Source organism: Euleptes europaea, chromosome 1, assembly GCF_029931775.1.
Source record: "Euleptes europaea isolate rEulEur1 chromosome 1, rEulEur1.hap1, whole genome shotgun sequence".
NCBI lineage: Eukaryota > Metazoa > Chordata > Lepidosauria > Squamata > Sphaerodactylidae > Euleptes > Euleptes europaea.
In genome coordinates, this window is record NC_079312.1 from 75,722,810 (window position 1) to 75,735,313 (window position 12,504).

The 12,504-nt window shown below is 49.6% G+C and overlaps 1 protein-coding gene across 1 annotated transcript in view; it reads right to left on the reverse strand.

Moving 5' to 3' along the window:
* The window catches only part of SEMA3B (semaphorin 3B), a 29,507-nt gene that overhangs the window by 1,138 nt on the left and 15,865 nt on the right, over positions 1 to 12,504 (reverse strand). The window contains exons 4-16 of the mRNA XM_056856774.1: positions 10,270 to 10,389; positions 10,064 to 10,157; positions 9,392 to 9,511; positions 7,469 to 7,614; positions 6,919 to 7,033; positions 5,996 to 6,065; positions 5,645 to 5,789; positions 4,965 to 5,184; positions 3,960 to 4,051; positions 3,622 to 3,663; positions 2,300 to 2,457; positions 1,539 to 1,594; positions 39 to 178 (exon numbers count right to left, since the gene is read on the reverse strand). Coding sequence (XP_056712752.1) covers positions 39 to 178; positions 1,539 to 1,594; positions 2,300 to 2,457; positions 3,622 to 3,663; positions 3,960 to 4,051; positions 4,965 to 5,184; positions 5,645 to 5,789; positions 5,996 to 6,065; positions 6,919 to 7,033; positions 7,469 to 7,614; positions 9,392 to 9,511; positions 10,064 to 10,157; positions 10,270 to 10,389 — 1,518 coding nt within the window. The remainder of the gene's footprint in view (positions 1 to 38; positions 179 to 1,538; positions 1,595 to 2,299; positions 2,458 to 3,621; positions 3,664 to 3,959; positions 4,052 to 4,964; positions 5,185 to 5,644; positions 5,790 to 5,995; positions 6,066 to 6,918; positions 7,034 to 7,468; positions 7,615 to 9,391; positions 9,512 to 10,063; positions 10,158 to 10,269; positions 10,390 to 12,504) is intronic.

Sequence of the window (12,504 nt, forward strand, 5' to 3'; positions counted from 1 at the left end):
CCACTTACTCTACATGCACACAGCATCCAGGCTCATACCTCCTTTGGGATGGCACTGCTGGTTTTCTGGTATGTCCATGAAATCTGGGCCTGCAAGGACTTCGGGAGGCACTCCAGGAAGACACTGCTGCCTTCCACTCCATAAACCTTCTTTTCAGGCACACTGCTTCGCTGGGGATCTGCACAGGGGATAACACAAAATCTGGCAAGTGAGGAAAAGCTGGTGAAAAACGTGCATGCACCCAGGCCAAAGCACAGCTGTGGAAGAGTATTTGCCCTCTGTGGAAGAGTATTTGGGTCTAAGATTAGATCCAAAGCACTCTGGTATATATTGAACACTGCTGTACCCCAGAATTGGGGAGGGGGGTGAGGGAAGGTATTTCTCCATGACAGAGCAGGATGGGTTTCACTCTTAAGTGGGCTTAGACTGTGTTCAGTGGCTTAGTAGAATTCTTCTTCTTCCCCTCCCTCCTCTCCTGGTTTCCCTCCCTATCTCTGTAAAAGGAAGCTTATGAAGCAGAAGTTCCTTATTATTTAAACCCCTTTGTGGGACAAAGAAACAATTAACAGCAGCTGGATTTAATTTTGGGAGGGAAGGCAGCATGGCACAGCCAGGTCTCATCAGATCTTGGAAGCTAAACAGGGTCAGCCCTGGTTAACATTTGGATGAGAGACCACCAAGGAATACCAGCGTTGCTATTCTGAGGAAGGCACTGGCAAACCACCTCTGTTAGTCTCTTGCTTTGAAAATCCCATAAGGGGTCATCAAAAGTCATCTGTGACTTGATGGTACTTTATACACACACAGAGAAAGATTTAATTCCATTTCTTTTCTCTGACCCAGGTTAGGGCACCCTCTACAAAAAACGCAACATACACATTCAGCCAACACTTTCTGGTTCTGGCGTAAAGTTTCACATATTTCATGTGTGAGTCAGAATTTGTGTGTGTGTATGCCTGCAATCCTAAAGATGCTTTTCTGGAAGAATGCCTCATTAAATAATATGGGACTTACATCCAAGTAGATCTGCGTAGGATTGCTCCATGTGTTTCTGAAAGGTATGTAGGAGAAACAGTCTCCTCTGTGTAGCACTATTTCAACCAAGTGCAATAAAAACAATATTCAAAGGCAAGGACTCATGCGGAAAGAGCCCCGTGGCGCAGAGTGGTAAGCTGCAGCACTGCAGTCCAAGCTCTGCTCACGACCTGAGTTCGATCCCAATGGAAGTTGGTTTCAGGTAGCCGGCTCAAGGTTGACTCAGCCTTCCACCCTTCCAAGGTCGGTAAAATGAGTACCCAGCTTGCTGGGGGTAAAGGGGAGATGACTGGGGAAGGCACTGGCAAACCACCCCGTAAAACAAAAGTCTGCCTGGTAAACGTTGGTATGTGACATCACCCCATGGGTCAGGAATGACCCGGTGATTGCACAGAGGACCTTTACCTTTTTTTTTTTTTTTTAGGATTCATGCAGTTCTCAGTTGTGGGCACACGGTATGGGTATAAATGATGCAACATGTGTGGGGGCCTGAGCACACTCACCTCCAGAACACAATGTATTGGGGTCCCCATTCCTCACATTCTGGCGCCGGGACCGCCTGCCGGGGTGGGGGAGAGAGCAGAAAGATTTCTCAGCATCATAATAAAGGAGTATTTTACATCTCTACAAGATGAGTGCGCAGCAACCAGTTAGTGTTCCATGGAGCTGTCCTGGAGGATGAGCTGAGCCTCAGCCTTAGCACCTTAAGGATGCAACGGCACTGCGCACATCCAGTACAGCTCTTGGACAGATAGATCCAGAGGTATACCATAGCAAGGAATCATTACTAAGGTTGGGATTGAAATCCGTTTGCAGGGCCTTGGTGGCCAAGCAGTACAAGGACTCCTGCATGTGCCTGCTGGGGGGTGGGGTGTGTGTGGAGGTGGAGACTGCTTATTGGATACCAGCAACCTCTGTCCTGTGAGCCATACTCACAGCACAATACTGTTCAGCAGATAAGAAGGGACAGTGGGCATGTCAATTACCATTATCATGTCTCCCAAAACTGCACTAGGGGATCCAGGTCTGTCTCTCTCTAGTTTTTCTTTGGGGAGCTACACAGCGCTATTGCATGCAAAGAGGTACTGGTAAAAAAAAATATCTGCAAAACAGGCTCATAAGGAGCTACAGCAAAAGAATGAATGGTTCCAAGCTACCAAAAAACAACAACAATAACAAAACGGCTCCTTCCCTTTCTGCCCCCCCCCCCACTCTTGCCAACAAGGGACGATCACTCGTGGGCATCACAGTCTGTCAGTCATACCGTTTGGTGTTATGCATGTAGCGAGTGCAGGCAGTGCCATCCCAGGCACAGTAGGGGTCCCTCGCCAGGCAGCATTCTGCACAGGCTTTGCCATAGATGCCGCAGCGGTGCAAGGGCAGCTGGGAAACGGAAGTCCTGGAGCCCACGTAGAGCTGTTGCTGTTAGGAGGCAAAGCCACACGACCCATTAAGTGCTACCCGCTCACTGTCTTTCACGGTTTGCCTAAAAAATCTCCCAGTTCAGGCTAGAAACAAGGCTTGCATTCACAGAGCCGGTAGATATCTCTCTTTTTTAAAGATCGCATGCCCTGCAGTAAAGGACTGTCTTTTGTAAAATACACTTTTTGTACTGTACCTGGCTGTTAGATGTTTTATAAACAATAATAATCTTAATGGACACTAGCTCAACTCCACAGGATACTGGAAGTTCCATGAAGAAGTACCTGTATGTTTACCCCAGTTGGGTAAATAGCAGTTTCCTGGGGTCTTGCGGGTCAGGACACCAACACAGAAGGGGAAGCTTAACATCCCCCATGCTGTGATTCCAGCCCAAGATGGAACCTCGCATGCCCAATTTTTAGATAAATATATTAGGAGTTTGTTTACAGAACTCCCATATAGCAAAGCCCTCTCACCAGCATGGAAACTGGTAGCCAGACTATGGAGCAGTTCAGGTTTTCATGGCATTGGCTGACAGAAAGAACAGAAGTAGTGTATTTATTTTTAGTCAATTTTTAGACATTCTGCATGATATTTTACAGCAGAAGCAGCTCTCCAGAGAAGCATTATCTTCTGTTCCTAAATGTGGGTTGCTTTGTTCATTTATATACACACCTTTGCTGAGGCTTTTAGACACCCCTGTATTGCACATGTTAAATGACAGGCAAATCAATGCAAACCAGCAGTGCTCAAATCATAAATAAAGATCCAGCAGTGAGCCATGGAAACATTGCAGATGGGTGGGTGGGGGGGAAACTACTTTTAAATATTGGGAGGGATAATATGATACACTGAATTAAGGATGTGGGCAGACGGGAAATATGTTTGACAGTTACTTCCCCAAGAACTGAGTTCTATTGGATTCACTCAGGGATCCTTTCTCAAGGGAAATCTGTATTTCTGCTGCTCAAAGCAACACAGGAACAGCGGGATGCGTTAGGATGTTCAGAAAGAGCATCATCACTATTGTGTGGATTGAAAACAGAAGATATCCGTTCTTGCTCAGGTAATCTCATGTTGTAGATCTCCCTCCCCAGCTGCATGCAAGAACCCTCACTGACATTTACTTCCTCATCCCATTCCCACTCCTGTTGAACTACATACCCGCTTGGAGGAGATCTGCATACTGGTAACTGGAGAGGAGTCCTGCCAAAAAGAAGCAAAGGGACTGTTGATGTGACTGAACTGATGAAAGGTGGAGAGAATCTCAGGTATTGCTCCAGGGACTCGAGTACTTTCCCAGGACTCCCAGGGTACTGCCTCCATTACTTAGATGAAGATCCAAAGGCCCCTTCCAACATCACAGTTTTGTATGAAAAAGGTAAAGAACTGCTAAAATGACTAAGCCCCACATGGAGGCAAGGTAGTATCCTTAACCATTACAGTCCTTCCCCAGTGTAGCTGTATTTGGCTTAGGCCAAACCACCGTTTATGACTCTCACCTTAAACACCTGTAACTCTTCCAGTAGCAGCTCTTCCATATTTTCCCAGCTGTCCTTGGGCACAGAGACCACCTTCAGAACTGTACCAATGTCTGCCAGGAAGGGGGAAGTGGAAAAATTTAACACAAAAAGGCATTTCAGATGGAGGCTTTCCTTGACTTGAAGATGACTCTGGAAATACTATCCACCCATTTGCTCTTCTCACAACCAAAGCCCAAAATTCCAAAGTCCAATTCTTCAGTCCACACAAAAGTGTGAAGCTGTCAAAAAGTACCACGTGAAGTTCTTGGAGCATGGATTTACCTCCCAGCCCTCCAATTCCTGCTTCAATCCAAAGACCATGCTAAAAGACTCCCACTGTCTTATATCAGGACAATATTTGGACAGCATGTCATATGTCCTTGGCAATGAAATCAGACTGTGTATCTCAAGGCAACTGAGGGCCACCTCCCATTTGGCTTGGTGAGCATCCTTCACTGGCCCACCAATCCTTTCCAAAGCTCTACAGTTTTCTGTTGCTTCCAGTGACCACCTGCATGCAATCCAACCCAATGCATTTTCTTATGATGCTGCACACGCACACTGTCAAAGGGAACACATGATGGCCACGTTGAGTACAAATGGCCACTGGAAGCTGCAGAGAAATCCTGGAGGTAATGCCAATAAGAGTGGAAGGAGCAGTGTCTCGGTTGGCCAATGAAAGAAGCCTGATAAGCCTGCTGGAGCTCACAGAATGCCTTCAGTTCAATATGGAAATGAATACTCCCAGCAGCTGTCAGCTGCAGGCTTTGCTCAGTTGTCAAATTAGCCTACGTGGTTGTCCCAGGAGTGCTCTACAAAGGATGAGCTACTCAGAGCTGCTAGTAAGGGCCTCAAAAAAGCATGCACATTTGTTTGACCCTTGAATTCAGAACCTCCTGTCATGCAGCTTTATGATGCAGGTGTGAACTAGGCAGTGTGCATGTACCTGTTTTTCCCATCACAAGGGGAGGGGTGCAAACACACCTGTGCCAATGAAGAGGACATCATAGTGGCCATCAGCTGCAGCAACTCGGTCCACTGCAATGCGGGTGAAGGTATAGTCCACGTTGGTCTGCAGGAAGATGGGACGCTGGCCATGTGGCAACACGGGGTTGTACATTAGCGGGTGGTTGCGGGCGAACTGAATCACATCATCAGGGAAATCTTTAGTGGAGCTAAAAGTGCCAAAGGTTTTGCTGGGACACTGTGAGAGGAAGAAGAACAGAAGAGGAGGAAATGCTGAGGCATGTAGAAACAATCAGCAACCCTAAATCCTGGAAATTCCCCAGCCTACCCCTCCGAGCATCCCACTGTGCTCTTCCCTATATTCCACCCTGTGAGCATTAATTTCCCATCCCTCGAAGCAACTCTACTTATGCCTCTCTGTTTTGACCTGTTTTTTTTTAACCCATTTTGCCTAGTTCAGTTCTGATGTCTCACTTAATATTGGCATCATCCTACAATCCAGATGGAGAAGTTGACAGGGCTGATAATCCCTAACCCTGCTACCTCTCTTTCCCATCTCTTCAGTGCAACCTATTCTTGTCTGCTGCTCTAGCCATACGCTCTCAAGGCACCTTGTTCTATGGGCGCCCATATCACTACAAGCCACAGGGACAAGCATCATGCATCCCATTTAACTCTCCCAAGTCCAAAGCACCTACCATTCCTGGGCGAGGATAAGGGACCCGGCCCTGGTATGACACCCATTGATAGTTGGGCCCCTCCTTGTGGGCAAAAGGCCCCAGGAAAGCTCTGCGGATGTCATTCATGTGATAAACACAGATAGCAGAACCTCTGAAAACAGTGCTGTGGGAGCAGAACAAAGAAACAAGCATTATGGGAAAGAGTTACAGAAAGAAGCTGGCAGCATATAAGAGTGGAAACAAGGTGCATCTTCCATCCCAACCCATGCATTGTTTACAAGAAGCTCAGCCCTGACCTCTGTGAGCCTGGTCAGAAAAGCAGTCTGTGCTGAGTGAAGCAAGTCATTCACTGGAGACTGTTATACTTACCTGGAAGTTGTGAAAACAGCATAGAGCAATGGATTACGCTTGTCTCTGGTTGGCAACAGAAAGACATCACCTGGGGAGAGCAAGGAGAATGTATTACCAGCCTACAATGCTCAGCTGTGAGAATGAACATCTTTTCCCCACCCAGATGAGAGAGCAGTCTTGCTCTAAACTGATCTCTCCCCATCCCAGCCATGCACCACAAAACTCCCCAGGCAATAGATCAACCAATCCCCATCATTGCTCTCAACTGGCCTTACATCAGGTCTCATGCCCCTTAGAGGGGCTGTGGCTCAGTGGAAGAGCCTCTGCTCTGCATGCAGAAAGTCCCAGGTTCAAATCCCCAGAATCTCCAATTAAGAGGACCAGGTAGTAGGTGATGGGAAAGACCTCTATCTGAGACCCTGGAGAGCCACTACCAGACTGAGTAGACAATGCTGACCTTGATGGACTGATTCAGTGTAAGGCAGCTTCATGTGTATGAGTAATGCCAAAGCAATTCCAAAAATCACAGCTTACTGCTCTAATGTTATGATGTAGAAAAGAGCAAGAGTCCAGTAGCACCTTAAAGACTAACAAAAGTTCTGGCAGGATATGTGCTTTCATCGTGATCTAATGTTATGATGTTACTTTTAAAGACATGAAGCAAAATGTTTGGGTTATTTTTCTTTTTCTTTTGGTACACCCTTGCCTAATATCTGGTACATAAGATAAGTGAATGTAGCTTTCATACTGTGGCAGCCAGACAAAGAGGGAATCCAGAAACTGAAGGAAGGCCCTGAGGATGTGAAATGTGAAGCCCCTGAGGACAGTCACGCTCAGCCTTCTCATGTTCCCCTCCTTCTGTGGTGCAACAAACAGACAGCCCCAGGGGCATTCGCTTCGTTCAAGGCAAGCCCAGCCCTCGATCAGTCACAGTCACTCACGGAGCTGGTCAAAGTGGGTGTGGCTCCCATCGCTGCCTGTCACTGCACACACCAGCCGGGCCTTCAGAAATGTGGTCCACTTATTCACCAGGCTCCTTTGCCCGCCCATGTCATTCTGCAAAGAAAGGAGGAGGCTTATCAAAGAGCTGGACAGGATTTCCTTTTCTTCATGTGTCTGCATATCCCCACTCTACCTCTGCCCAACGAGGGTCCCAATCTAGCTGGTCACCCATTGCTGCTGCAGAGCAGGATCTGCAAGGGAAACTGCCTCTTGGTTCAGCAAAGCATTCTGATGCTTCACCAGCATGGTGAAGACATAGGCCCTCTGGGCTTTGATGGAAGAATAACCACTGTGGGTTTCATCCCACATGCGCCATTGCAAGTAGGCGTGTGTGTTTAACTTGATGCTCGGAGCCCTGGTCCCTGCTCAGCCAAAGCATGACACCTGGTCCTCCGATCTGACTTGCTTGACTGATGCCAATCTGACTAGCCCTTGCCCACATCTGGTGCCTCGCCCACCCTTAGCTCCAGACAGGCTCATGGTTCTCACCCGGCAGATCTGGCCAATGCGGGCAAAAGTGGGCTTGCCCAGCCCTTGGGCTCCTTCCACAGCCGTTTCCCGGAAGAAGAAGAAAATCTTGTCGTCATCAGAGTTCTCGCTCTCCGGGATCCAGAAGACATCAATGAACTTGGGCTCTTGGATCAGACAGATGGGAGAATGTCATTGCAGGGCAAGAAAATAGCTATGCTTTTTGGAATGGAAGTTTAAAGAGGAAGCAGGTGATGAGTGACTAGGGCTGTCAAAAAAAAAAAATTCGGTACAGTTCGGATTCGGCCGAATTTGACCCTTGTGGGTTCGGTACGTGCCGAAGTCGGAACTCCCCCGCTTCGGATCCCCGGTAATTCGGGGGGATCCGGAGTTCGGGGGGAAATTCGGCCCCAGCGCGCCTTCAGAGGGATTCCCTGAAGGCGCGCGGGGGCCCTTTAAACTGATCTGAGCCTCCCAGCGTGCTCCGCTGAAGGGGGGCGGGCTGTCATTTAAACTCATCTGCGCCTCCCGGCCGGGAGGCACAGATGAGTTTAAATGACAGCCCGCGCCTCTCCAGCGGAGCCCGCTGAAGGGGGGCGGGCTGTCATTTAAACTCATGTGCGCCTCCCGGCCGGGAGGCACAGATGAGTTTAAAGGGCAGCCCGCCCCCCTTCAGCGGAGCCCGCTGAAGGGGGGCGGGTTGTCATTTAAACTCATGTGTGCCTCCCGGCCGGGAGGCGCAGATGAGTTTAAATGACAGCCCGCGCCTCTCCAGCGGAGCCCGCTGAAGGGGGGCGGGCTGTCATTTAAACTCATCTGTGCCTCCCGGCTGGGAGGCACAAATGAGTTTAAAGGGCAGCCCACCCCCCTTCAGCGGGCTTCGCTGGAGAGGCTCGGGCTGCCCTTTAAACTGATCTGAGCCTCCCAGCTGGGAGGCGCAGGTCAGTTTAAAGGGCAGCCCGCGCCTCTCCAGCGGAGCCCGCTGAAGGGGGGCGGGCTGCCCTTTAAACTGACCTGCGCCTCCCAGCTGGGAGGCTCAGATCAGTTTAAAGGGCAGCCCGCGCCTTTCAGCGGGCTCCCCTGAAGGGGGGCCGAATTTGCCGAATTTATTCATGAACTCTCGAACTCGCTGAATTCGCCCCCCCCGGTTGCCCGCCAGTTTTGAGTTCGGATCCGTCCGAACAGAAAATCACCGAATCAGGGGAAATTCGGTTGATTTTCAGTTCGGACCGAACCGAATTGACAGCCCTATGAGTGACTGTGCAAAATTTTCTTGCTCTTTAGCGCTTGGCTGCTCCTGTGCCTTGGCTCCCCTGCCCAAACATTACATCAGCCCTCTGATCTAACTTGCTTGACGGGTATCAATCTGAACTCTTTCTTTGTGGCATTTACATCACTGTTCTCGTTAGCCATTACAGGTGCTCTGTGACAGTTCAGGAAGCTGCCAATCAGCTTCTGACCACAAGATGGCAACATACTTTCACAAGTCACAGAGTGAGATGACTTTGAAGAAGGACTGGCCTGATAGGACCCAAAAAAGCCCTAATGAAAACGTGGAATACTCTGGCACTTTGAGGATAAGTAAGCCAGTGTTCCATCCAGGAAAGGAAAATGACACCAGATGGAATGTATGGAAATAATTGTTCCCAGTAGCCCCCTTATGCAGTGTTGATAGGGTTGCCAACCTCCAGGTACTAGCTGGAGATCTCCTGTTATTACAACTGATCTCCAGCCAACAGAGATCAGTTCACCTGGAGAAAATGGCCTCTTTGGCCAGTGGACTCTATGGCATTGAAGTCCCTCCCCTCCCCAAACCCCGCCCTTCTCAGGCTCCGCCCCAAAAACCTCCTGCCAGTGGCGAAGAGGGACCTGGCAACCCTAGGTGTTGACCTATTTTCCCCTCTCCGCTCTACGATGTTCCTCTCTTCCCTTTCCACCACTGACCGTTGAGCCACCGAGAATCATGCTGCTCTGTACGGATAGAAGGCCTCGGACCCAAACTGCGGAAGATTGTGAAGTCACGGCCCATCAGGTCAGTAGCCACACCAGAATAGAGCTCTTCACCTGGGTGGTGCAATGGAATAAAGGGTTAAAAGGCCTCCTGACTTGTCTAGGCCAAGCCCTACCACATGGAATCCAAACTGGAGCATGTCCAAGATGCTGTCTTTGGCCTGCGTCCCTTCCCCCCAAAGTCCTCCTCCCCCAAACATAGAAAGGCTCTAAGCTGACCCTGTGCAGGCTGCCAGCAGGGGACAAGGGAGCAGCTGCCACTACTGGAACCAGGCTAAGTGGGTGCTTGGAGCCAGGAAGGAAAGTGCCACGGGGCAGCTGCATCCTTATGGCACAGCGCTGGCTGAAGCAAGCTGTTACCACATCAGATGGAGGGCAGTCCCCCATATGTTGGGAAAGTCTAAGGCTTTTGGCTGAGGCAAGTATTAGAAAGCATCAGCTGCAATTCATCATGCTTGGATCTGGGAATTGTGCTAATGGCCACTTTTTCTTCTTATCTTCATTGAAAAGTATGGGTGTGACTACTATACGTGTAAGAGAGACTGTGTATTAAGGGGACATACCACCAAACCTCTCTACTATTACCTTCTAGGCCTTGCCACTTACCTATGAGCACCGAGGCAGCCATGTGGCGTGGGTCGTAGGGGCTCTTCCCTTTGCCATCCTCTACCTTCTTGAGATCCAGTTTAAAAACAGGGTCCTAGAGGGAGAGACAGCATTTCAGAAGGACAGGCCGGACAGAGCCCTTCTCCTGCCCCAGCTCTCGTCCCAGCCGTCCAGCCCTCCGCTGCAGGCTCCACCCCCAGACTCACCTCCGCGCGCTGCCCAACCTCTACGAAGCCACAGATGGGGTGATAGGCCCCGGTGCCGCAGGCATACAGGTGGGTGCGATTGTAGAGGTGTAGAATCTTGATGAAGTTCATGCACTCGGCCTACAAAGCAAGGACGGGGCAAGGTGAGCAAGTTCAAGGGGTGTCTTTTTGATTCAGAGGCTGGGAAAGCTGCCAAGTGAGTGGGACAGACAGAGAACAGAACCTACAGGCTGGGACCAGGAGGTACCAGCAAGGGTGAGAGCCAAGGGCTTGGAAGGCTGGCAGGAAGATGCTTTCCCCATCCCTGTCTATTACATTCTACCCAGTGGCTCCAACTCCCCACCTACATTCTTTTTTCTGATGTGCCTTCCCTCCTGCAGGAAAAGGATATCTTGCAGGGCAGCCAAAAACGGAGGAGGAAAGGCCATCACAAGGCACATGCAGTTGTGTAGGAAACGCAAGTGCAACAACTTGCTGGCCTGCAGCGCTGGCATTTGCTGTGCTGGTGCTTTTCTTGCCTCTGGATTTCCTCCCCTGACATTGCTGAAGTGCCAGAGCATGTAGGAGCCTCGCTCCGCATCCAGAACTGTGCCGCTTTACGCTTGCTGGGTGGGAACCATGGTGCCTCCAGGTCTACGACTGATTGGAATTCTTGCCTGTTTCACCATCAGTTTCTCCCAGCGGGAGGTTTTGTGCAAAGGAGGATTGGGCTGTGTGCTGCATCCAAGGGGGTTGGGGTGGATTTTGGGGGTGAGATCGTGCCAGTTGCAAGCAGGCACCGAGACCCCAGTTCACCCTCCACATTGCTTTCTTTTCCCTGCAAAGCCAAGCTCCCCAGCAGCCCCTCCCCTCCAGGGCCTGTCAGGAGTTGAACATCTGTTTGACTTACTGCTCAGCACAATTACCTCTGACAGATCACTCCTGCCAGGACAGCCCATTAAAAAGGGGCTGGTTTTTTTTAAAAAAAAAGTCTGGGATAACTCAGGCAGAAGTGATGCCTCCTTGATAAATGAGCAGTAAATATGAAGCCAGAGGAGCGACAGGCTGTGATGGGAATGGGGAAGACAGTCAAAGCTCCACCCAGCAGCATTGCCAGGTACCTTGAGAAGCGAGAGGGTCTCAGCAAGGACACCAGGGCCACTGAGCTCTCTTTGGTAGACCTCTTGAAAGGCTGACAACATGCCTGCCGAGGAAGCGGCCAAGGCAAACAAGTGCTGAAGAGGGCTAAATGTAGCACTCCGGAAAGAGCCTTTTCACACGTGGCCATCAATTGCATGTGGGGGGGGGGCAGCGCTCAGCAAACAGCCGTGGGTGGCTGGGAATCAGAAAGCAAACAGGAGGGTGGGAGAGGAGGGGAGAAGGAGAAGCTCAGAGTCGATGCGAAGCTTTGAGGGCTGCAGGGGGATCTAGAAGCCCAGAGTTACAGCCCTATCGCTTGCTCGGTGGTAAGTCTTAGAAATAAATGTCCTACGGTTTGCAAGCTTTGAAACCAGGAATGGTGCCAATGCACATTTTCTTTCTTGTACGCTATCTTTCTCCTCTGGGAATTTGGGGGTAAAATGTTAAAACCTCTCTCCAACACTCCACCTTAAAAAACAATGCTGAATTTGAGTAATTTTCCCCGTGTGCCTGGTGTAGAATGCATCAAAAGAAGGGAGGGGCTCTTCTTGAAGGATGTAGAGTTCTGCAGGATCGAAAGCAACCGCTTCCAAAAAAAGATATTAAACTATTAGCAAGGTGTTAATGGCAGACGATCGAATTTGTACAGTCACTTTACAAAGTAACAGAATAATAATTTTAGAAGGAAGGCCATTATAACAAGGGGGGGGGGATACAGCAGCAGCTGGGAAGAGAATCATGAGACCATAAATCATGGAGCTCTTTACAAGGGTATTTTTCCTCCTGGCTAACCTTGGAAATACTATTAGCCAAGAACAATTTAATTTACTTGATACTATTAGGTACAGGAAGAAATAAAACTGTGTGCCAGATGCAGACTTCAATCACACTATGCACTTACCTGGGCATAACCTCTATTGGATTTACTTCAGAGCATATATGTATAGGACTGGAAATAAGTTACCTGAAGGTCAGACCAGACAAGACACCGGAAGACTGCTAAATTACAGCGGCAGCACTCCCCCTTCCAATTCAGAACAGGACTGGGGGGAAGGCTGCCAGCATGTGTTCACCAGGGTTAGGAGGGGGCAAATGGCAGCACAGTTTCAGGTCAGG